We start from the raw sequence: 25,291 nt of genomic DNA on the forward strand, positions 1-25,291 counted from the left end.
AAGTCACTCATCACCTGGGTTTGGTCCTTCTAGCACCTCTTCCTGGAGGTCCCCTATTTCTGGAGTGAGTAGATCAGTAAGCTATGGAGGCCACACAGTGTCTCGGTGGCAGGGAATGGTCAGAGGCCTTTATGTCCTCAGCTACCAGTAGTAGCAATGTATGCTCACTGGCAAATGCTGGGACTAAGCTTGGAACACCCCAGAGGCGAACTGCTTCCTCTGGCTTATGTTTGGTTAATGCTGGCGATGTTCAGATTTCATCACAGATCTTAGCAGCTCCAGGTCTAAATGGTCCAGCAAAGTTCCAATGTAAGAAAAGCAGCTTCTGTGTAGACCCCCATGGGAGAGAGGAAGGCCCACAAGCAGTGGATCTGAGTTCCTTGGCTCTGGACTGACCCAAGATGGCCGCCTGACCCCACATGTCCACACGTTTGTATGCATGCTGACAGTACACGTGTCTCCCAGGCCTTGTGTGTGTTCTGTCTAGGCCTGGTGGGTTGACAGCACCATCTGAGACCACCATAGCTCCTCATTAAGTAGGAACCTGTGTGCACTGAGTGGCACTCCCAACCCCTGGGGTCAGCAGAGGAGGTGTCTTTCTCTCCCTAAGCCCTTGGGAAGCGGAACATTCTGCCTCCTCACCAGAGGGCCTGGTTAAGGATGTGATTCTGGTTCAGCCTCTACCCAGAGGCTTTCCGGCAAGACCTTGGCTGGATACAAAGTGGTGTTCAAGCAACTCACTTGCTGTTTTTCAGGTAGATGACCTCAAAGGTTAGTGGTTTAAGAAGCAACGGTCCTCCTAGGAAAAGGAGAAAATGAAAGACTTTTCATGCAGGGTGTCACGTGCTGAGGCATCCCCCAGCTTCCTGGGTTTAGTCCTGTTTTTTAGGTAGGCATCGCTGTTTTCCCCTGTAACTTCTTTTGGCTTGAGTCTGCCTTCCTGGATGTGAGGAGTGCTGTTCTCAGGGAGGTTTCTAAGCACACCCCCAGCTGCCCCTGCTCATAGGCTTCCCATGGCTCCCACTGTCAGTCTGTGGACATCCCCCTTCCCCTGTTCCTCCTTGTACCAGCTCTCCTTGCTCCTCAGCACAGCCACCACACTGACCTGGCCCCTGGGTCCTGTCTGGTCCTTTCTATCCCAGGTAAATACTACAGCCCTATAGCAGGCCCTGTCTCCAAGTTGGACACATTTTTCTCACCAGTTTTGTCTGACTGGATAAATGTGGCCTGACAGGAATCTGCCTGTCTCCTCTGGCAGATTGATTGCCCTTGCTCAAGTGTACTTCACAATTTCGGTCTCAGTGCTGAGGCTCAGTCCCCAGGTAGAGAAATCACACACATCTTGAGCCAAAAACAAGAGCTGGAATAGTTGCCGCGCACCACGCTTTCCCGAGTGACACGGGCCAGTCCTAGATCCACGGCCCTGACTCTGTGCCTCCTTTTCAGGCCTACATGGAAGACCATTTGAAGAACAAGAACCGGCTGGAGAAGGAGTGGGAGGCACTGTGTGCCTACCAAGCAGAGCCCAACGCCTCACTTGTGGCCCAGAGAGAGGAGAACGCATCCAAGAACCGTTCCCTGGCTGTGCTGACCTGTACGTACCTAGCCTCGGTGACCTAGCAGGGGGAGAGGAGGTGGGGACACCTGGCTGTGATTTACTCTGCTCACCATCAGGGTCTTCCGAGCCCATTGGCTCTGCCCTGTCTGCTGACCTGACCCCCTTTTGAAGACTGGTGCCTTGTTCCCCTGGCAGCTGTCCCATCCCCAAAAGCCTGTCTCCTTCTTTTGATCCAGTGGTAGAGCCCTGAGAATGCCGGCTGCGGGCACAGGAGCCCTCGTGGAAACTAGCACTGTGGCTGTACTCTAGTCGAGGAAACCCGTGGGATTCTATGGTCTGTGAACACGTGGGGCTGTGGGTACAGACAAGCTGATTAACACAGAGCTATGTATCCCAGCTTAGCATTAACAGCGGTCACTGGTGTCACTGGTACAGCATTGCCACAAGCCTTGATGGCTTCACTCCAGTTGGGTGTCACTGCAGCCCTGAAGCCACACCAATGGAGAAGGGCTTAGTTTCCTACTGTGGGCTAAAGATATACTAGGTGGCCGTGTGAGACATAGAACCCCTGATGTAGGGATTAGATGTGTACATCTTCGGAGTGCCTGGCCCTCCTCCACGTCACTGGCTGTGGATAGTCACAGGTCCTAGGGAAAGTTTGGATTCTGACTAACATATGAGTCTACCCAAGGAAGCCCTCAGTGACCAAAGTCTCCCATATAAATAGGCACTCAATAAACATTGGTCTGTTGATGATGAATAGTGAATGTGAATAACTCAGCTGCTCTTCTACCTCAAGACAAGAGGTACTTGTTCCTAGTCCAGAAATGATAAAATTAACTTTGCTAGCCCAGTTTTCAGAGCCTAGCAAAGCCATGCTGGTCTCAGATTAGCATCAAAAGAGCTCACAGAATGAGGATCCATGCTAAGATGGCAGAGAAAACCTTGTCACTGAGCCCTCACCTGGGGCTTTGCAGCATCCTGCCTAGGGGCATCTAGGGACTCTCATCCTGATAGCAGAATGCTACCGTATCCTCTTCAGCTGGATCCCTCGGTTGCTCCTTTGAGTAAATAGAGGAGTTTGGCCTGAACTTCAAAGCCAGGAGCTATGTGCTAAACTCATACAGAATGGCAAGCTTTTAGAATGCAGACCACCCTCCTACATGTGAACATTTGTCAGAGAGAAAGTGGCATTCCATCCTCTGCTTTCTTGGGGTCAGGGCATGTACCCCTTTAGACAGCTGTGATCAGAAACTCTTGTAACTTACAGATTTTCTATTTAGAGGAAAAGAAAAATAAAGCACACCCAATCAACAAGCAGGTTTTGTTAAACACCAGCTGTGTCAGAGATTGTTGACAGGTGCTGGGAGGGCTGAGTACCAGGCTGCTGTCCCTGTAGTGGAGTTGGGATGGATAGAGTAAATGGGGACAGGGGTTGGGTGGGGTGGAGGTGGAGCATGGTGTGGGGGATTGGGACAAAGGCATCTGTCTACGCTTAAATTTGAGGTCTGCTCCTCAGGATCTGCCCTCCCCTAAGGATCTGATACAGGCCAGCAGTTGGCCCCGCTGTGTCAGCTGTGGGGGGGACCGGGGCCCTTGGGCCTCTGTGACAGACAGACGCTCAGCCCTTTCTGCCCACACTAGAATAAGACAGAGAGGAAAATGCTTCCAGGCATGCCTGGAACATGACTAGTGCCACCTCCTGGCGCCAACCAATGGGACTCTGCCATCCAGATCTCAGCTGCACCGGGTGTGAAAAGCGTGCATTGCTAGGAGGTCAGAGTCACTAGGGGAATGAGTTTCTCCAGCTACAGGGACCCCAGACACGAGCATTTCTGTTAGAGATTGGTCTTTCTACTCTCTTCTGATTTCCCCTCCTCCCTCCCAAGCAGAGCTCTCCAGCTTCGGCTTGCTGGTCTCTGTTCCAGATTCTGAGGAACCGCTCCTCTTCCATCCTGCTTTGCTCTCTTTACTCTTATTAACAGAATTGGCCCTGCCACAGCATCAAAGGATGCTGAGGAACATTTCTCCCACGTTGCTCTGTTTATGAGAGTACCTGCTGATAGCCCACCACAGGAGGGTGAGTGACAGGGTGAGGATTCGGTTCCCCAGTCCTCTGTACTTCCTGTTGGGATGCCCTTTGGTGTCTCGGAGCAAAACAGAGCCATCTGCCACTCTGAACGCCTTTGTCTCCTTGCTGACACTCTCGGGTCTCCATCTTTTACCTTCATTCAGGCCGTCCAGCTCCCCTCGGGCTGCAGCCTTCCGCGCCACACCTTTACCTGTGCCTTCCTGTCATTCCTGGAAGCCCCCTGCGCTGTGTGCTCCAGTGCTCTGCAAGACTGTCTTACTCCCCCTCCCAGGAAGAGCCCCGCTCACACTTTCCACCCACTGCCCCTTTGCTGGTGTGGTTCTGTCATTCCAGCACTGGGCCGGTGAGGTGGTGAAGGGTACGGGAGAATCACAAGCAGGAATGCCAGAATGACGGGGTCCCCACAGCCCCGACTCTCCAGCACCATCAGATTCTCAAAGAAGCTGCAGCCCACACGTATAAGGCACCTGGCCCGCATGTGGCTGTGTCTTGTTGCATTCTCTTGGAACTTTAACGAACTTCATAGGCTTTTGCCAGTTTTGTGCATGGTTACAAAGAATTATGCAGTAGTTTGCTGGTCTGCTTTTTTAAATCAGCAGCAGAAATATAATGCTATTTTGGCATACTATTTTAAATAAATAGAAAGAAAATTTTGTCTCTGAATTATGATGTGTGTGTGTGTGTGTGTGTGTGTGTGTGTGTGTGTGAGAAAGAGAGAGAGAGAGAGAGAGAGAGAGAGAGAGAGAGAGAGAGAGAGAGAGAGAGAGAGAGAGAGGGAGATGGTGGTTCTGAATCCATAAGCAAGAATATTTCTTGGAACAAAACCAAAGAGAACAAAGAGCTGGAGACCCAGGTGTGTGATAAGACCTGGAACAGAGTGGCCTCCTGTCTCATGCTTGGGTAGTGTTGAGAACCAACTTCTGCTGTCTCAGGAGTGAGTGGATATGATGTGCAGCCAGCTTGCTCCCTAGGAGAGGAAATCCTCCCATGTTCCCTCCTCCCCCTGGCTTTTGGCAGGTGCTCACTCCTCAGACCTAGCTTTCTTACTCAGAGTGTACACATCTACATTTGTGTGGGACTCCTATGGCCATGCTGGCTCACTTCCAGGTTGCCATCAGAATCTGAGGTTGTTTCCGTAGAGGTGGTTGTTAGCCCCAGGATGCCAGCCCTGCCCAACCATCCATGGTTAGTGAATCATAGCAGAGGAACTGTTTCTCTCTACCAGAGGGGACCTTGTTAAATCTCAGAGATTCTGTCCCCTGCCTGGCTGACCGCATCCTCCTCTCTCGAACTTTACTGTCTACTCTTTTACATCATTTCTCACATCTTCAAGTCATTGGTAGAAGGGGAGTCAACATGGCAACTGTGTTCGCCTCCCTTCCTCGGTGCTAGCTGGGATCCATGGGGCATCCTCTGGGAGAGGTGCAGTTGTGGAGTCTGCGACTGCGGTCTGTCAGTGGGATACAATCCTAGACCCTGACAGCTCTAGCTTGAGCTTGTCAAAGCTCAAGTATGTAGAGACAGTGTACAGCTAGCACTGGCCAGGTATTCCCTTGTGCCTTCCTGCGACAACAGTGCTAGTCTCAGTACCGTCCCCACGGCAAGTGGAAGAACTTGAGCTAAAATGGCTATGTAACCCGCCCAAAGTTGGAAGCTAGCTTTTATCCTCAGATGTCTGGCTGCAGAACTGGCCCATTATAACTTACATGCTGTTTCCCAGGGACTCTCCTTACACTGCTTGGCATGGTGCTCCCAAACTTCCCAAAACCGCTTTAAAGCCCCTGTTGAAATCACTTGGCAGTTACCCACAAACTAGCTCTAGGCTCAGCCACTCCCATTCGGCATAGCTGTGTGGTTCCCTGGGAACGTTATTCTGGGCCAAATGATGAGTCTATTTTAGGCATAATGACATCAAAATAGAGTAGTCCACATCTAAAAATAAGGACGTTCTTATCCATGGTTGCAACCCTGTTGTTACATCACTAAGTAATGATGTCACATCACTAATGTCATCTGACCTCATTGACCCTCTCAGGCTCCATGGCAGCTGATGAGTGACTTACATGGCAGCAGCCTTTTCTCTCCCAGAACTGGGGCCTAAACATCCCCAGGAGAGGGCCAGCAGGACAAGTTCCTGCTGAGGCCCCTCCTTAGCTCATAGTGTCCAAGTCTGCAGCATTGTTAAAGGACACTATCATCTGGAACAGGACCCAACTCCATGACCTTACCACTGCTTAACGGCCTGTGTGAATATCCTGTCAATCATGGTCTCAGATTTTGGAAGGCAGGTATCTGGAATTCACTGTATGAAGTTCAAGGATACAGGGCCCAGTCTAGAGCCAGGCTCCATGCTCTAGGGTCCTTGATATCCCCATCATGTGCATCAGCCATTTGTCTCACTCTGTCTTGACCAGAACACCATCATGGCTCAAAATTTAAATTTAGAACAGCCCTGCTTTTCTTCCCTTCATGCCCCAGGTAAAGCAGTTCTCCCAGGAACCTACCTCCCTTATCAGGTAGTCATGAGGTTTCCACACAGGAGCCTGCCTGAGAGCTGTTTAGGTCCACAGGAAGCTTACTTGACTTCTCCCAGGGCGCCCCAACCTGAGAGTTGTGTCTGGACCAGCACACCTCCACAGAGCTACAGGGATCAGCGTGTTCCATAGTCTCAGTGCATGAAGCCTCCCGTCCTCATACATTCTTCCTCTTCACCTTCCTGTCTCCATCGCCATTCCACTCATTCTTAATTGACTCGATAGCTCTTACACCATCGGCAGAGTGAGGCTTCCAAAGATTGGCTAATGGCAGCCTTTCGTCAGGAACCAGGCTAACCCTATCTGGAGTCCCACTGAAGACCACACATGCACCTGAGTAGCCACGACCCATAGACAGCAGAAATCTCAGGTCAGAGAGTTAAAGAGCGGATTTCTAAATGTCTGGTGGGTGCTCCTAGTCATCTGGCTCAGGGGGGGCAAGAAAACAGCATTACACTCTAGAGTTTATGTCCTAGGTCTTCATGAGATAAAGTTAAGTGGGCTACAGATGAGGAGGACTCATTCCAGGTTGAGTCAGGGAGGCCATGATGTTACCTGTGATCCAGTGTGAGGCAGACAAAGAGGCCGGATGTGGGAGGTGAAGACCGTCAGGTACAGCCAGTTTGCAGGTTTCAGGGAAGTTGTTTGAGCTTCCTGATCTCTGGAAGTGAGAGCTGTCACTTCTGGTCACCTAACGCTCCCAGCTGGGAACGTTGTCACATCCGTGCTGACAGCTCACACACACCGAGGATGAAGATGAACCGGCTGAGTGCACCGAGACCCACCTTGGGGCTGGATGCTTACCGCAAGCAGCTCTGTTGCAGCTAGCAAAGAATGGGTGGTAAAAATATCTGTTTGTGAAACATGTTCTGCTGGTCTTCCGGTGGAAATGGAGGAAAGGTGACTAGTGTCACCTCCTCGACTAAGAAGCAGCCTTGTCCATCCTCAGTTTGGTGTCACTAAGGGAAGAGCCTAGTTCTTTCCCTTGCACATCTGCATCTGATAGCATTAGATGGTGGACTCCTGTAGGAAATTCTGGGCCACGGCCCCTGCACACATCCTCACAGATGTTTGGATTAAAGGCATATGCCACCATGCTTGGCCTGGACATGGCTTCTTGATCACTCTTGTGGTCCTCCACCTGAGTAGCAGAGACCATGGCCTCCTTCCTGAGACACCCCTCTTCTGCTTCTATTGAAGATGTCCTCATTCTGACTGTGAGATGGCTGGTCCTTTTGGGTTCTTTGGTATTCTTCCACAAATGGTCATTGCAGGTGAAGTCTCTGAGTTAAATAGGATCATTCCAGCTGCATATTCTTCCTGTGTTTTCCTGGAACCATCTTACTGATCCTAAGACAGCATTCTAGGGGTCAGAGGACACATCTGTCAGTCCCCATTGAATATCATGACATCTGTCAAAGATGGTCCCTCTGCTCTCCTGTTCCCCAAACAAGCCTTATTTTTCCCAAGCTACACAATGCACAGACCAGTAAGATTACAGAGATCTTCAGGCAGGGTTCTGTGAGATCAGCTGCCAGAATGGGGGCTCTCTCTACTGACTTGGCACAAAGAGGGCTTGAAGAGGAGTGTTCCCACCAGGACCTTGGTGCCAATGTGAGGAGCACCTGTTCAGATCTCTCCTAGATGCACAGGGTGGGGAAGCACTCATGACTTGGGCTCACCAGGGAGGGTTTCAGCACCTTCATTTGTGACACATTCATTGAATGACCTAACAGAAGTATATAGAGGCAAGCCAGCCAGGACCATGCTATCTGTGAGGTCTTCCCACCAGGTCCTCTGCCCACTGTCCTCTGAGGGTTGTGACTCAGCTCTGCACAAGGACACAAGATTCACAGTTAGCAAAACACACTGGCCTCTTGGGAGCATAAGCTTGAAGTGGTTCAACAACTCGCATCTTTAAAAACCACACTTGTAAGGTCTGCAGGGATGTCTCAGAGCAGCCCCTTGGGCCAATCAGTGGTGGTATAGGTAGAGTGCAGAGCAGACGGAATAGCTGGGTTTCCACACTTAAGGGATTTTACCTGCATCCCAGTATTGCCACCCACATTGGTGTAGGAGTTTAACTCATCAACATGACTGGGCCTGAGCAGAACAAACAGGGCCAATCCCAGAGGTATCCACAGTCTGGTGGAGTCTACATTCTGCCCATGTCCTAAAAATTTGAGTGAGGCTGAGTTTTGACCTAAGTTGTCTGACAGAAGAATTATCAAGACAGTATAGCACTCAGGCTTTGGCATAACTGCTGCTCACGGTTCTTATCCAGGTCTACGGGGTGGGGGCAGGGGCAGGGCAACAAGCAAAGTGGAAAGATGAAAAATGTACCATTTGGTAGGGAAACAAATGAATTTAAAGTTGTTGACTAGGCAGCCCAGAAAGCAAGTGAAATTGTTAGATTAGCACCATTAAAGAGAAACTGTGTACTTCTATACCGGGATGACAGAAATGTACCTCAAGGAAAAGACCCCACCCACCAAAGGCTCTATTTAGTGAAAATGTAAATTCATTGGCGTGGGGGGGGGGAGGGCTGGGGGAGCTTGAACTGAGAATACCAACAAAGGGGTTCCCTGCTCAAAAACAACTCCCTAGGGCAGTGCTTCCCCTGGATCAGTGCAAGAGAAGGACGGAACTGCAGTTCAAGGGGCCCACCTACACTCCAGGCGACACTGTCATCCACATGGTACTATGTGCAGGCATGAAGGACACAATGACTAAAGGGTCATGGAGGTTTACAGCAGGGTTCCAGAAAGCTCCTCAGGCTAAGCCTGACAGGGTCGGGCTCTGTAAAAAGAAGGCCCTGACAGAGTCGGGAAGTCGAAGCCTAAGCTGCATGGTTGAAAATGCCAGAATGGTGGGTTATCCACTAAGGAAAGCTGAAGACCCAGAGCAGGGCGACCCTGAGGGAGACATGGCGCTGCAGACTGGTCTCGCTGGTGGAACTAGCCAAGGCCGCTGGAGTCCAGGTGCTTACGTCACTGCAGACTGGTGTCGCTGCCACAGATGCCAGACACGGGGCTGCAGGGTTCGGTCTTCTCTGTCAGCTTCCGTTCTGCTCCGTCCTGCCCTTGCCATCATCGCCTCCCCCTCTTCTGGAACAGGGGTGTTTATTCTGCGCCGTTATATATTGGGAGTGTGCAACTTTGATCTTCCTGGGCTGCTAGCTGAAACTGTCTGGGGTCTCAGGAGAAACGTCAGGCTTTGTAGTTTTGAATGGCGTTGGAACTGTCAAAGCTGTGGGGACTTGCAGATACGGACTAACTGTATTTTGCATCAAAGGGTGGACATGAGACTTCAGAGGGCAAGCATGGAATGCTGTGATGCAAAGCAACATATTTGAGGGATAAGACGTTGAGTTTTAAGAGTTAATCTTTTATTTTCAAGATTTATTTTTATTATATGTGTATGGGTGTTTTGCCTACATGTATGTCTGTGCACCATATGTGTGCCTGGTGCCCTTAGAGGCCAGAAGAGGGCATTAGCTCTGCCGGAACTGGAGTTACAGACAGTTATAGCCACATATGGGCACTGAGAAACAAACAGAGGTCCTCTGAAAGAGCAGCTAGTGCTCTTAACCTCTGAGCCATCTCTCCAGCCCCTGTGAATATTAATCTTAATTATCAACTTGGCTACATTTGGGATCACACACACTTCTGGGTGTGTCTGAGAGTATTTTAGAAAGCCTTAACTAGGGACTGGAGAAATGGTTCAGTGGTTTCCAGCATTTGCATGGTGGCTCACGATTCCCCAGAACTCCAGTTCCAGAAGATCCCTCTAACAGGCACCAGGCAAGCATGTGATGCATGTATATATACACACATGTAGGTATTACATAGATGCACCCACATACATAAATTTTAAAAAATAACTTTAATTAAAGAGGAAACATTCAACCCAAAATGTGGATGGTACCATCCCATGGACTGGTATACTCAACCAAATAAAAGGAAAAAGAGAGCCAAACATCAGTGCTCAGTTATCTTTACTTCCTGACTGTGGATACAATGTAACAAGGTACCATGTCTCCCCCAGCATGAAGGAAGTTAAATTGCTTCTTAAGTTGCTGCCTCTGGTACTTTGTCACAGCAACAAGAAAAGCGTGTCACATTACTGCTTTCTGTTCCTAGGTCTTCAGAGACATTCATCTGGCTTCTCAGAGTATTGGTGCAAACACATGTAACAGTGTGTTCTTTTGCCTAACTATAGCAGGTCTGAACACGGTCATCTCTCTGTGTTTGTGATCCCTCACTGGGAACATGGGGGCAGCATTGATGTCTGGTTTATGGAGGGCAGTAGGTAATATCTAGTTGCATAATTGCTGTTTATCAACTGTCAATGGGCCTGTGAAATTAAGGAAGTGAAGGCCAGTCACTGGATTGAAGTACAAGGAGGAGTGAGGAACACAGGTATATGAGCAACACGGGCAAATGCGTGGCACAGAGGGACGAACAGCATGGAGGTCTGAGACACAAGGAGGGACGAGGAACCTAGAGGGGCACAAGGAGCTGAGATGAGCACATGGAGATCTGATGACCATGAAGGGGTAAGCACAGGGAGGGATGACGAACAGTGAGATTGAGGAGCGTGGAGTCTTGGGGAGCGTGGAAGGATGAGCACCATGGAGAGAAAAGAAATATCAAGAGACAAGCAAGTTGGAGGAATGTGTGTAGCAGTGAGATGGAGATGGCTGGATACGTGTTGCAGCTTGTTTGGACCATATGAGTAGCAATCCCAGGAGTCATAGAAACTGCCATTCTAAGAGGTCTAATCTAGAAGATGGTATGCCAACCAAAGATGGCTTCCATGAATCTTCTAAACATACCAAGATTTGAGATCCCACATCCATTACTGATGAAACTTCAGAGCCCTGCACAGTGTTCCAGGATGACTATCCTCCCGGGCTTTATGCCCTTGCAACTCTGGAACTTGTTTCTTATGTTGGCATTTGTGAAAGTCATTTTGTATTTACTGACAAGACAGTGGTCTCTACATGCATTTTGCTAACTCAGTGGACTTCCACTCCATCTGCAGGTCCATCTGTAGTCTTAAACCTATTCCTGAACTCTTTACTGTGTTCCAATAATAGATGCCATTTATTACAACAGTCTTGTAATTAGATAATAAACCTTATATTTTGAAAGACAGTCCGATCCTCTGAAATGTTGAGTAATTTATCCAAACACTCCAGGCTAGCAAATGGCAGGGCTTAGCCTTGAAACTGTTTTCTCCTGAGACTGGACAAGAACACTGTCTGATTTTTGTGGGCCTCCAATTCTTCAATCTGAAATAAGAATATAGTCCTGGTGCCTGGTGGTGGTGGCGGGAGGCAGAGGCAGGCAGATCTCTGTGAGTTCAAGGCCAGCCTGGTCTACAGAGGGAGTTTCAGGACAGCCACAGCCACACAGAGAAACCCTGTCTTAAAAAAAGAAAGAAAGAAAGAAAGAAAGAAAGAAAGAAAGAAAGAAAGAAAGAAAGAAAGAAAGAAAGAAAGAAAGAAAGAATATAGCCCTGTTTAATATGTGGTTCAGGGCTCCAGGTAATCAAAGATATGTATATAAACATATGGATTATTGTAGAAATTAGGGATATTCCTGAACAAGGTCCTCATGTATGACAGAGACTGGCTGAGTCAGAAGAGGATGGTGTGTGGTGGGTTTGATCAACAGTGTTCTCCATGTATGTTCCTGTCCCTCCCAGGTAATGAGATTGTGGATCTCACTTGAGAGAAAATAGCTCCAACAACTATAGAACCAGATGCAGAAAGTGAGATGTTCCTGGCTTCTTAGTTCTCAGACTGGGTTTTGTAAACCACACGCACTTGTTAACTGAAATGGCTCCAGGCTGCCGTCGTCTGGGCCTGTGTGTGTGGCCATTCTGCCGCACGTGTTGCCCTGGGAGCAGGGAGGAGTAACTTTCGTAAGGCGGAGACCGGGGTAGACCAGCTGCTTGTTCACAGCCACCCTGGCTTCCCTGGAACTTGCAGCTGGCCTCACGTGTATAGACTGATCTCGTGGGCCCCTTTGCCCTCGTTAGCATCCTGAAGGACAGGCAGGCACGCTAAACCTTGTAGTTCGGAAAGCCTGTCTTTGACACTCATAATACTGTATGCTTTCCTCTTGCTGGCTCCTGTAGCATTACTTTAAAAATACGAACAAGGTTTCTAGCACAACAATTAGGGTGTTTGGCCATCCCATCACCAGAGTAGGTCAGTTCGGGCTGTCTCTCGACCATTGCCGGCAGTCTGTTGTGTGGGTATCTTTGTGGATTTCTGTGGGCCTCTCTAGCACTTTGCTTCTTCCTGTTCTCATGTGGTCTTCATTTACCATGGTCTCCTATTCCTTGTTCTCCCTCTCTGTTGTTGATCCAGCTGGGATCTCCCGCTCCCCCAAGCTCTCTTTCCCTCGACCCTCGCCTTTCTGGATGCAGAGATCCATGACTAGGCCCTGGGTGGATCTCTGGGAGTCCAATTAACGAGAATGAGGAGGGTTTATATGAGCGAGAATTGTTGAGACCAAGGTTGGATAAAGCACAGGGACAAATAGCCAAATGAATGGAAACACATGAACTATGAACCAATGGCTGAGTGGTCCACACTGGATCAGGCCCTCCGAATGGGTGAGACAGTTGATTGGCTTGATCTGTTTGGGAGGCATCCAGGCAGTGGGACCAGATCTTGTGCTCATTGCATGAGTTGGCTGTTTGAAACCTGGGACCTATGCAGGATTGTTTGGCTCGGCCTGGGAGGAGGGGACTAGACCTACCTGGACTGAGTCTACCAGGTTGACCTCAGTCTGTGGGGAAGGCTTTGCCCTGGAGGAGATGGGAATGGGGGGGGGGGGCGTTGGGGGGAAGGTGAGGGGGATGGGAGGGGGGAGAACAAGGGAATCCGTGACCGATATGTAGAACTGAATTGTATTGCAAAATAAATTAAAATAAATTTAAAAAAAAAATACGAACAAGGAAAGAAAACCACAAATTAGGTTGGAGATTTGCTACTGACTTAACATTGCGCGTGAGCCTGCTGTCCATGGTGCTCTAGCCCTTCCAGGGTGACTGCACAGGTTTCCAAATACATGGCCCAAAGTGGACCAAGGTTAAAAACAAAATAGCTTACGTTGAAAAGCAAAATGTTACAGTACAAAACCAAATATACTGTCTGAGGGCAGGAAGGCCTCTCCCTGAGTCGAGGCTATTACAAAAATGCCTAAAGGATAAATGTGCAGTCTGCCTGTGCTTGGCACAGGGATCCACCGCAGCTCCGTGGAGCTGTCTCTGCTGTACAGTAGCAGGCAGCAGCCATGACAGAGTCTCTTCACATTCAGACTTCAGGCTTCTGGACCCCACTTTTCTCTCCCTGAGCCTCCAGATGTTGGGGACATTTTCATGGCTTTCTGATAAGAAAGTCCAGCTGTGCCACCTGCTAAGCCCAGGCACACCGCTACCCTGTCTGGGCCACACTGGCCCTTTGAAAGAAGCCACAGTCACTCTCAGACCTCCCTAGTGCAACCTGAAACTGCACTAAGAACATTACTTACTGAACAGGCAGCACTGGAGCCAGGAAATCGTGAGCTGGGATCTTTCTTTTCCTTGTTCTCTCTCACCCCAGCCCCAGCTGTTTATAAATGTTTCTCAGGAGAGGCCCCCAGCTGCGAGCAGCACAGACCTAAGGATGGTGTGTTGAGAACATTTACATAAGTCAGATTTCCAGGTGCCCCTCTGGAACACTCTGGAAGCAGCTGGAAACATAGCTCTATTATAGAGTTGGTTTAACAGACCACCACACCAACTTTTTTTTTCTAGTATGTGTGAAAATATAGAATACTGGATAAATTAAGAATATTCCTTAGCAAAAACTTATGATGATAACTTGGAGTCAGAAAGGAAGGCATACCTCAGTTTCCCGATGCTGTCAGTTTGCACTTAGAAGGACTGTTATGCAGGAAGGAGCCATCAAGACCATGGGATTTTTTTTTTATCATCCACACCTCTGTTAAAAACTGTAGAGATGGTTTGACAACCTCTGTCTTAAGTGCCTTCATGATGCTTCTGCATCCTTCCACAGGCACATAGGTGAGTAGGTGAATGTTCATACTGTGAGATGTGTGAGCCTTCTTCCTGTCTCTGGAAGTTGCACATCTAATCCTGTCTCTACTGGGAACAGTCCCATCACACTCTGACAGACTGCCTGCCGGCCCGCAGCCATTTGTTGCCAAGAGCCCCAGGAGATCATGCTTCCCAAGTTCAACCTGATAGAAGTCTCTTCACTTCCCCAACCCTAGAACATGGTGGTGGTTGTTTTAAATTCCATGCATGCATGTATGTCTGTGTGTGAGTGTGTGCACAAGTGCAGATTCCCTCAGGGGCCAGAAGAGAGCATCAGATTCCCAGGAGCTGGAGTTACAGGCTGTTGTGGTACACCAATACGGTTGCTAGGAACCCAACTGAGGTTGTCTGCAAGAGCAGTATGCACTGATAAACCGCTGAGCCATCTCTCCAGCCCCTAGTGTCGTGTTGTTATTGTGATTTTTAATTATGGCCGGGGTGTATGCAGCTCAGTTCATAGACTGGTTGCCTAGCATATATGAGGCCATGGGTTTGATCCTTAGCACTGCATAAATCCATTGTGATGGGGAGTGCCTGTAACCCTAGTTCTGGGATGTGGAAGGTCATATTTAAGGATGATATTTAAGGTCATCATTGAGTACAGAGTGAAGTAGAGGATAGTGTGTGCTATGGGAGATCTTCCAGAGGATCCAAATTTAGTTTTCAGCACCCACTTTGGGCAGTTCACAACTACCTATAAAGACCAGCTCCATGGGGGTATGGGACACCTCTGGCTTCTGTGGGCACCTGTACTCCCATGTGCACATACCCACACATAAACCCACATACTTAACAAATAAAAAATCTTATTAAAGTCCAGAAAGATGGCTCAGTAGGTAAAATGTCTGCTATGCAAGTTTGATAACGTGAGTTCAGTTCCAGAACCCACCTACATTAAAGGTAGAAGGAAAGAACCAACTCTATGATGTTGTCTTCTGACCCCACACATGTACCATGGCACAAGCACACCCACACCCCACCACACACACACAAACACATATACACCCACACCCCACCACACACACAAACACATGCACACCCACACCCCACCACACACACAAACACATGCACACCCACACCCCACCACACACACACACAAACACATGCATACCCACACCCCACCACACACACACACACAAACACATGCACACCCACACCCCACCACACACACACACAAACACATGCACACCCACACATAGACACACTTTTTTGAAATTTAAGTAAAATCTTCAAGAGAAACAAAAGAGCCAGAGAGCTAGGCATGGTTGTGCATGCCCTTAACCCCAGCACTGGGGAGGCAGAAGCAGGTAGATCAATCTCTATGAGTTTGAGGCCGGCCTGGTCTACATTGCAAGTTCCAGAGTGGTCGAAGCTACATAGTGAGGCCCTGTCTCAAAATAAATTACAGGAAACACAAGAGGGGAAAAGTCCTCAGGCCTTCACTGAGACACAGGGCACCCGAGAGCTACCTTCTTCAGGAAGTGGCTGTCTGGGGAAGCACAGATGTCTCTGTGTCCCCAGAAGAAAAGACATGATGTTGTGTGCTCCCCAAAGAAACATCCCTGGTGGGGAGAAGCAGTGATCAGAAGTGGTGGCAACATCTGAACTTGCCACCCAAGGAGGAAAACAGAGTTTTTACAGGATCTTAGCCAGTACCGTCTTCACATCTTTTGCCTGTGCTCTTAGGCAGTACCGTCTTCACATCTGCCCCAACACCACATGTACCCTGTACCTTCTGCTAAAGCCACACTTTGGAAATTCCTGGAGAGAAGGCACAGAGGGTCACAGCAGGTAGGAGGCAGTTTGTTCCATATCTGAGGTGTTGTACCACTGATCCCACTGTGGGGCCAGTTTCCACAGTAGTCAGATTCTGCTTTTTGAGGACTCATTTTAACTGTGAACATGTTTCTCCTTTGTACCCTTGGTGTCTACATTTTCTTTGGCTCTTACTTTCCTTTTGAAACTAAATTCTAGTAGTCTGAAGGTTTTAATGATTTGCCAACAACTCACATTTCGGATGGCAGCCTTCCTGTTAGTATCCAAGCTTATGTTTATTTACTGTTGGTTGACAGAGTTGTCCGTCACTAAAAGGCCAGTGCTCGGTTAACACTACACAGAAGATAAACTTGGCATTTGAGCTCTACACAGGAAAACTGTCAAGGTGTCTAAATTCTTCTAAATGAGAGGCCCTCGGTGCCTTTCCCCACACACCCTGTACATGTCCCTTATGCCAAAGATTCATACAGGAAGTGTGGAAAGGAAAGGCCCACATTGCAAGGTGGGCACCAGAGCGGAGAAGGGCTGGAAGAGGAGTTTTAGGGCACATGGAGCCCACACAGGCACCCCCTAATCAGTGGTTAGCATTCCTACAGTTGGAGATCTAGACAGAATTTAACCCTCTGTTCTTGGCTTGCTTGCAGATGACCACTCCAGGATCCTGCTGAAGTCTCAGAACAGCCATAGCAATTCAGACTACATCAATGCCAGCCCCATCGTAAGTACATGGTCACTGGGGAGGGAGGACACAGGGCTGTCTCTCTGCACTCCTTGTGATGTCACATTCCTTTAGTGGCACATCTTTAGGCATAGGACGGATGCACTGTTTCCAGCCTGAGAAGAAGAGAGGGAAAATTGGTGTGGGGGGGGGGGGGAGAAGGACTGGAAAGTTGGGTGTCAGAGGAGGCTTGGCTGGCTTCCACTGTGGAGCTGGGATGTTGTAGTTGGGAGAGAAGCCATGCCGAGTCACAAACCATGGTCAGAGGCATCCTAATCAAAGCAGAGGGTTTCATCGTGTGGATCTGGGACAGATGTAGCATTTACCACATCGGGCGTTTCACTCAGTTGGACTCAGGAAGCATCAGGAACCTCACTTCCATTCTGAAGTTCCCATTCACCACACAGGGCCTGCAGTGTTTTCTGATGAGGTCCCCACAGCACCAAGGACCAAAAGTGCACAGGTCATCTCCAGGTCACAACCCTGGATCATCATGTCCTAGGCTCTTTCCACTCCTCTAATAGGATGCCATCTATGAGAGCATGTCCAGTGTGTTAGCAAGAAAGGGCTTTGGACAGACTGTTATGAGATGTTACCGTCCCCGTTGGGTAAAATTGTGGTTAAGACTCCAGCATGTGTAGCTGACTCCATTTCCTGACCTCATGTCCACCCAGTGAGTGTGAGCCTCTGTGAGACATGAACTGAATGAAGAACTGGTGTTTGGTCTGTACTGCCTGAGCCCAGACTGTTTCATGTGTATACATACAGACACAGACTTAGCTGCAGTGCATCGCTAGGGATGGCTTCTTTCCCTCAGCAGGAGTGGACTTGGAAGCCTGGGCTCAGCTGTCTCAGTGGCTCTCGTTTGGAGTTGCTCAATTCGTCTTTCTGTAGGACTAATTCAAGCTCTAGTTTGAGCCTTGCTAGCTGACTCACTTCCGAGCAAGTGCCCAGGCTCAGGCTCTTCATGATGAAGACTGACAGGTGACAGCCACTCAAAACCAGCTGAAGCAGTTCTCTTCTTATCCTGACCCCTCCTTCCTGAGAAGAACTGGATGAGAAAGTCAGAACGGAAGCAGGAGTCATTTCCAAGTGTGAACGTCAAGAGTACATGCCACCCGGCTAGGTGTGGGCTTCAGGCTGAAGCCCTGCCTCAGTGTGGGTTCACATGGCTCACAGCTGCACCATCCACAGGTCCACAAGGGTCACAGGGTATTTATTCTTTGGTGGTGACAGGAGGGTCCCATGAGCGATGTTCAGAGTGACTTCCCAGGCCTTGCTGTCCACAGCTGCAGGTCAGAAGGTTCAGTTGAAAAGGCAATATTCTGGTAACTTTCATTTTCTCTTTACTTCATGTTTTAATTCCTTTTTTCCTTCAAATTTGGATTGTAAGAATAAGCCAGAAGAAACTCATTGTGCCGTCTCTCTGAGATAACTTGGAGGAACCCTGATAATGACCTTCCTAGCAGCCACTGAATGAGCAACTAGCTCACAATTACAGCCCAGACAGTCCTAACTGTGCCACGTAAAACTACAACAGTTACATCTGTGCTTAGTCCTCCTTAAATTTCAGGGAAGTCACCCAGTAGTAAATACCAGAGCAGTCTTTGCTTTTAAATCGGGGTCATGAGAGTAAATGGGGATTCTGCCGTCCCACGTAGCGCTTGTGAGAGAGAAACCATGGCTCATTCTCAGTACTGAGCTTAGCCTACTCTGGAGGCCTTGAGACCGAGTAAGGCCACCCACTCAGCCATGGTGCAAACAGGAGCCCAGCATGTGACCTGAAACCAGCCTGAGATTCCTCACACCACCAAGACACAAGCTCAGTTGTTCATCCTACTGTGTCAGTGGCAGGAGGAAAAGGAATGTTTCAGTCTGAATGCATTTAACTAATTTAAGTCAGGACGGGGTGGATCCTAAGAAAAGGATGACAGATGTCCTAAGAAATTGGCCAAGTGCGGGGGACAATTCGTGGGCTCTCAGAAAATATTCAGGCAAACATCTGTGCCTATGAGTTTGGTATACACCAATGTTAAATCTCTACTCAGAGTATGAAAGTGCCTTAAGCAGTGTCTCTTGGTTCCAAAGCTCTCGTACCAAGGACCTCCCCATGTGAAGACTTGGCATCAGGACAAGAGTCTAGTCCTGTTGGAGTTTAAGAAAGCATCCTGGCCATGCATGTTGGTACGGGCCTTTAATCTCAGCACTCTGGAGGCAGAGGCAGGAGGATCCCTGAGTCTGAGGCTTTCCTGGTCTACACAGAGAGTTCCAAGACAGCCAGGGCTGCATAGGGAAACCCTGCCTTGAAAAATCAAAAAGAAGATGAAGAAGGAGAAGGAGAAGGAGAAGGAGAAGGAGAAGGAGAAGGAGAAGGAGAAGGAGAAGGAGAAGGAGAAGGAGAAGGAGAAGGAGAAGGAGAAGGAGAAGAAGAAGAAGAAGAAGAAGAAGAAGAAGAAGAAGAAGAAGAAGAAGAAGAAGAAGAAGAAGAAGAAGTCTGTGAAACTTGGCTCATGTGAGAGCTGTAGGAGACACAGGAGAACTAGAGTAAATACAGTCACTCTGAATAACTGCAGCACCCAGGACCCTGTGTTTCTCCCTAAACTGGCCATTTTGGGGGGTACCCTGGGGAGGACAGGACCCGTTTGGAGTAAACACTTCTTCACTAACATCTGCAGTGGGGATGTGCGCCCTCCTCCCTCCTCTCTCCTCCCAAACTCTTAAGGGCTTCTGACTTGGAATGCTGGATGCTCTGTTTTTAAAGTCAGTTTTATTTGGGACATTTCTGAGGGCTTCAGTGTGAAGAAGCCAGTCACTCACACATTTAACAGTTGCCCTCTATGTTTAACAGAAAGACACTAGTTTGTTCTTCAAGTCGTTCATGTATAAATACACAGACTTGCACCCCATGTTGTGATAACACCCTGAGAATCAGCCCAGCAAAGGCTAGATTCAACACAGGTGAATGGCTTTCCTTTTTATTATACTGTTCAAGCAGAACTCTTAGACTCAGTGTGCTTGGGTCCTAGTGCCTTCTGACTTGGTTTCCTTAAAGTCACTTGAATGAATCTCCTTGGATTATCTGTTATACTCATCTCTCTGAGCAGGCTGGGGCCCTGAGGAAGATCCCATTAGGAAGACAGTGTTGATGAGACCACTGCTCTGCCAGTCTGTCATCTTACCACTGGAAGCTAAATGGTATGCTCACAGCAGCAGAGGGGAGACTTCACAAAGGAAGTGTGGGTGTGTCCCCAACAGCTGCCAGCCCTAGAGCATGGTATCCACCTCAGTGCCCTGCAAGTATTTACTGATGCACTCAGAATATCTGCTTGGACACGTGCGTGTACTCATGTCCATGGAGTTCCATTTGATAACATGTACCTAGAAGTCAGAGTGTCCAGCATACCCACACCCCCCACTCTATCATACACAATAGAACTGTGTATAACTGGCAGCTTGTGTATGGAAGCTGTAAGGAGAAATGGGAAGCAATGTGGAGAAAAGAGAGAAACGTCAGCCATGAAGGGTAGAGGATGCTGGAGTGGCAGGTCTGTCGGATTCCCCTATTAAGAAAAGTCTCATTCACAGAAACTCATCACCCTCTTCCAAACACAGTTATCCTGCCTTGAAAACTCAGATGTGGTAAAACTTTTGTCTGTCTAGCTAAATATTTGCCTCACTTTTACTCAAAGACTGAACCGAACCAGGGCAGGCTTCCTGCTGCCTCACACTGGTGGGCACCAAGTGTTCTGTACAGTCACCTCCTGGAAAGGCAGCATTGCCTGGGCATCATCTCCCTGCCCTGCGTCTGCAGCTGCTCACCACCTCTTCTCCTGGATGCCTCCTGTACCACCCTTGGCTTTCTTTACTTCTGCCTGGTGTCTGAGCAAGTGTGATGGGGTTAGAGAATTTTTCTTTAATGACAACTCAGACCTATCACAAAAGTGGACACATTTGCCCTCCCCAAACACTGCCCATATTTTTCCTTTTAATCTTGTAGTTCTCATTCTGAAAACAGTTTAATTGGTAGTTTGAACATGTCACAATTTTAGGCAAAAGAAATTGCATCCGAGTAGGGAGTGAGGTACTCACTTCCCCTGCCTGTTTGCAGGAGAGACAGGGTCTCTGTAAATAGCTGTCACCCCCAGCAAATGCATATTTTGAAAAATCAAAACTCCTCATTTCTGCTAAGCGTTTTTCTGCTGAAACATCTTAATTGGGGCTTTCAGTGAGAGAAACATAATTTTACCTGTATTGTGTATGCTGGGAATCTCAAAACGAGGTCCAGTTTTAATTACGAATCATGAAATTAGATGCACAGAAAGCTTTTGCCCTGCCCCCACCCCAGCCAGCATCGCATTGCTGTTGTGTTGGAATAACCTGCACCAGCTGCTTTGTGCTCTCGCCCTCTTTTATGGCTCACATAATTACAAGGTGCATCCAGCACCTTTCTGTGCTGACAGCCGTCATCCCTGTGAGTGCTCACAAGCAGTGCATGGGCTCATGGGGGCTCGAGACTCTTCCCCGAGCATCCACACTGAGCATATGGTTAAAACATCTTTCCTTTATGGTTGTGCTGAGAAATGAATTGTCAACAGTTATTCTTAAATGCAGCCCCCCCACTCCTGTGTGTGTGTGTGTGTGTGTGTGTGTGTGTGTGTGTATGTGTGTGTACTGATTATTCAAATTCAGGGCCTTATACATGCTAGGAAAGTGCTCTACCACTGAGCTATGCTCTCATTCCACATTCCACATCTTTAATCAAACACAAAAGTCCACATGTTGGATGCCAGCTTTGGACTTGGCAAGGACAGGGCGGGTCTGACTGAGTGGCTGTCTTGACCAGATTCCACCCCCATGCAGTGTCCCAGGCTTCTCCCCTAGGGCTGGTCTCTGGGTCCCTTTTGAAAGGGGAAGAACTGCTCTGTAGCTTGGGGAGAGCAATAACCAGTATCCAAGGACGACCCTGCAGGAAGCCCGTCAATCTGGCTTCTTTCCTGTTCACCTCAAAATGTTTGCTCTTGTGTCCATTTTCTTTTTTCCCCGAATAGTCAGTCTTCAAGTCAACCACTGAGGCTAAGGGCTGTTATGCCGGACTTCCACTGTGGGAGCAAGCAAGGCACATGCTGACAAACCAAGTAGCCTCAGTCACACTCTTTGTTCTCGGTCTCTCATAGTCAGAGAAGAGATGAGATGGAAATGGACTTCTAGAAGGCTGGCCCATGTCTGTGAAGTGCCTGTGAATACACACACGGAGATGGGCACAGATGGAATGCACACACCAAGAAACACAGAGATGCTGACGCAGACACAGACATGAAGACATACACACATACAGATACATCTACAGAGACATACATATAGACACACACACACAAAGACACACAGACACGTTAGACACAAATGTGCAGACAGACACATACACATAGGCATATAGACACATGGTTATACACACACAAAAGCATGCACAGTCACTCATGTATTTGTAGACACACACAGTTGAACACACACATGCAGACATGTGGCAGACACACATACACTGAAACGAGGCCAGAGATCCCCAGGCCAGGTAGCTGGCTGCATGTGCCCCTCTCAAGATGAGCAGAACACCCAACATGATGAGCTCCTCAGTCAGGCATCTCTTTATGTGGTCACTCTTTCAAGACCCACAGACTTGTCCACTGCATGTGGGCATGGGCCCATGGCTCAGGTCTAGCCACTCTTACTGAAGTCCAGCGCTGGCAGGCTTCCACACATGCTGGAGTGGGTGGAGCTGTCTCCCTGCCCCAAGGAGAGTCTCAATGTGTGCTGAACAGCACTGCCTGTACAGCCAGGTGCTGGCTCTGTCCTGCTCAGCTCCTGGTCTTCCTTTGTGTGAACTGCTCTGGAACGTGACAGCCAGGCTGAAGGACTCGGTCAATTAGAGGCCCCTGACTTTTTGTATACTTGTTTTCATCTGAGGGTGGAGGGTCTTGCCATGCAGGACTTGTTTGTTAACAGCCCTGTGTTCCAAAGTCTTCCTGCCTGAGTGACTGACGCTTGTACCCACTCTCTTCTTCCTGCAGATGGACCATGACCCCCGAAACCCCGCATACATTGCCACCCAGGGCCCACTTCCCGCCACCGTGGCCGACTTCTGGCAGGTGAATCTTTTTCATTAATTTTCTTTTCTAAAGACAAAATTTTAATGAGTTGTCCATAAATTAACACATTTGGATTCAGTGAAACCAAATTCAGCCCTGTTTATAATGCTTTTCAGATATTACAGAAGTTATAGAGTTCTTTATTTTCTCATCTGAGATGTTTAATGTTTTAAAGATTTGTTTACTCCTTAGCCATATTATGATCTAACTGTATAAAAGATAAAGAAGTGAAAGTAATATACATTTACAGGATATTTCCTTCAGATGTGCCTTTTATCTGTTGTTTTATTTTTACAAAGGTGAAAAATGTATCCAAAATACAGTTTATCCTCTTTGAGGATTTTTAATTTTATACTTGAAAGGCCATCCTGGTCTCTCCATCCAGCACAATCCTGCATTGCCCAGGACAAGGCTGGGACTTGGGAACCAGTTCTAACATGTACAGATGCAGACAGAGTTAGGTGGCCAAGAGAGTGCCCCTCCCTGGCCAGGATTAATAGGACTAGGTTTGGGCAGGTCATGGTGGGTCACAGATTGCGTTTGGGGATGTGGCATGGCGGATCACCCACTGGAATCTAGGGCTGGGCTCCTTTAGCAGCAGGCTGTACCCTCAGGTCATGCGTCAGCCCACAGGGATCCCGGAACATAGGCAGGGTGGCGCGGCACTGCTGGGTGTGCTGCAGGAGACCCAGGGGGCCACCACACACCGCTGTGTGAGCAATGGAGCTGCAACAGTGTGCTAAGCCGAGACCAAGTTACCCTGGATCACTTGATACTGTTTTATAGTTTATTGATTCACAAAAGATAGACTAATGTGCCAAAGGTCAGTAAATCAACTGGCCTTCCAGACTTTTGCCGTCCCCTTTCCCAACTCTATGTGAAAAGGAAATGCGAAGGAAGAGATTCGAATTCCTGCAGCTGAGGCTCAAATTTCATCACCTGCTTTGTGGGTGCAAGACTCACCAGCCAGGAGGGGTAAGGCCGAGTATGGAACATGTCCATGTGACTGCCTGCTCCTCTGTCTGCCTTCCTCATGCCATTGGGAAAGCAAATGAAACTGGACCGCTGAGCTGCCTGGCAGATGCTCTTAAGGGTGGCACGAAACTAGTGACCTTTGCTATAAGGTTGGTGTTGAGCACATAGTGGTCCCTCAGCTCAGAGAATACTCAGATGCCCTACATGTGAAGCTCACAAGAGTTGTCCAGACCAAAAGAAAACCATCCAGTCACAAGGAACTTGGGCATATCATCTTGGGAAGACTTTTCATGTGGAAGTCTTCCTTATGTCTTCTTGAAGTAACTTGTCTGTCCAACTGCTCAGAGCTATACCCAGGAAGAAATACAAAGAACATTCTGAATTGGATGGCAGGACAAAAAATGCCCATAGGATCCTGACCCCACTGGGTTCCCACCCACGTGAGTGTGTGGAATGGCATCTGGCTCCTCCACCTTTACTTGTGCTTATGTTTCACCCACCAATGCAGTACTTCATACATGTGAGGGTCCTCGAACCAACAGAGCCACGGGCCCACTGAGGGGTTGGTACAGCTGCTCACACCTACTTCCCGCTCACTGAGAAGTGAGGCTTTACACATCAGTCTGTGAACCCAGGAGGTATATCACTTAGCCAAGTTCATGGCTAGTGAGTCAGAGAGCTTGACTTGTCTCCTGCTCATTGCAGACTGTTGTAATTGCTGGAGATGGCTCCTTTCATCACTATGCACTGTCCACGGGACATTTTAGAGAAAACATCTCTAATTGGAATCATCAAAGGAAAAATTTTAAAGTGAGATGAAGCACAGGGTCAGCTGAGACACACTTCAGTCAGAATTTAGCATACAGTTCTGGGAGACAGGGCATCTTCCGTGTGGTAACAGCCATTCCACTACCGGAGGTGTCTGTGGCCCACAGGTTCTGCACCTCAGGATGTCTACACACTTGTGCTTGGTGAAGCCTCAGAGCGGCTATACAGCAAAGCAAACAAGAGTCTTACCACAGCCCTTCCACCAGAATGCCTGGTTCTCACATGCACCTACATCAAGGATACAGCCAGGGTTACAGCTAGGAGAGTCCCATGCCTGCACAGCAAGCAGACAGACTCTCACATGTATCCATGTCAAGGATGCCACTTTAGAGGATTATAGCGAGGAGCTAGGAGCCGTACAAAAAGCAGACACAGAGAGGGTACACTAGCTTGCCAGAACCTGCAGGTCCAGCTGGTCAGCCTCCATGCTGTGTGTCTGAGGTGCCCACATCCATGCAGCATAGCTCCTTCTCACTGAGTCCATAAAAATGGACTCCAGTCCCAGATGAGTTCATAAAAACACAAATGGACAGTTAATTTTGCTGCTGGCCA

The 25,291-nt window shown here is 48.5% G+C and overlaps 1 protein-coding gene across 4 annotated transcripts in view; it reads left to right on the plus strand.

The window, feature by feature from the left end:
- The window catches only part of Ptprn2 (protein tyrosine phosphatase receptor type N2), a 738,491-nt gene that overhangs the window by 670,050 nt on the left and 43,150 nt on the right, over positions 1-25,291 (plus strand). For all 4 annotated transcript variants that reach the window (XM_052739188.1, XM_052739186.1, XM_052739187.1 and 1 more), the window contains 3 exons: positions 1,447-1,594; positions 16,723-16,796; positions 22,859-22,936. In XM_052739188.1, coding sequence (XP_052595148.1) covers positions 1,447-1,594; positions 16,723-16,796; positions 22,859-22,936 — 300 coding nt within the window. The remainder of the gene's footprint in view (positions 1-1,446; positions 1,595-16,722; positions 16,797-22,858; positions 22,937-25,291) is intronic.

This window comes from Peromyscus californicus, unplaced genomic scaffold (genome assembly GCF_007827085.1).
Source record: "Peromyscus californicus insignis strain IS unplaced genomic scaffold, ASM782708v3 Scaffold_15__1_contigs__length_86483966, whole genome shotgun sequence".
Taxonomy (NCBI): Eukaryota; Metazoa; Chordata; class Mammalia; order Rodentia; family Cricetidae; genus Peromyscus; species Peromyscus californicus.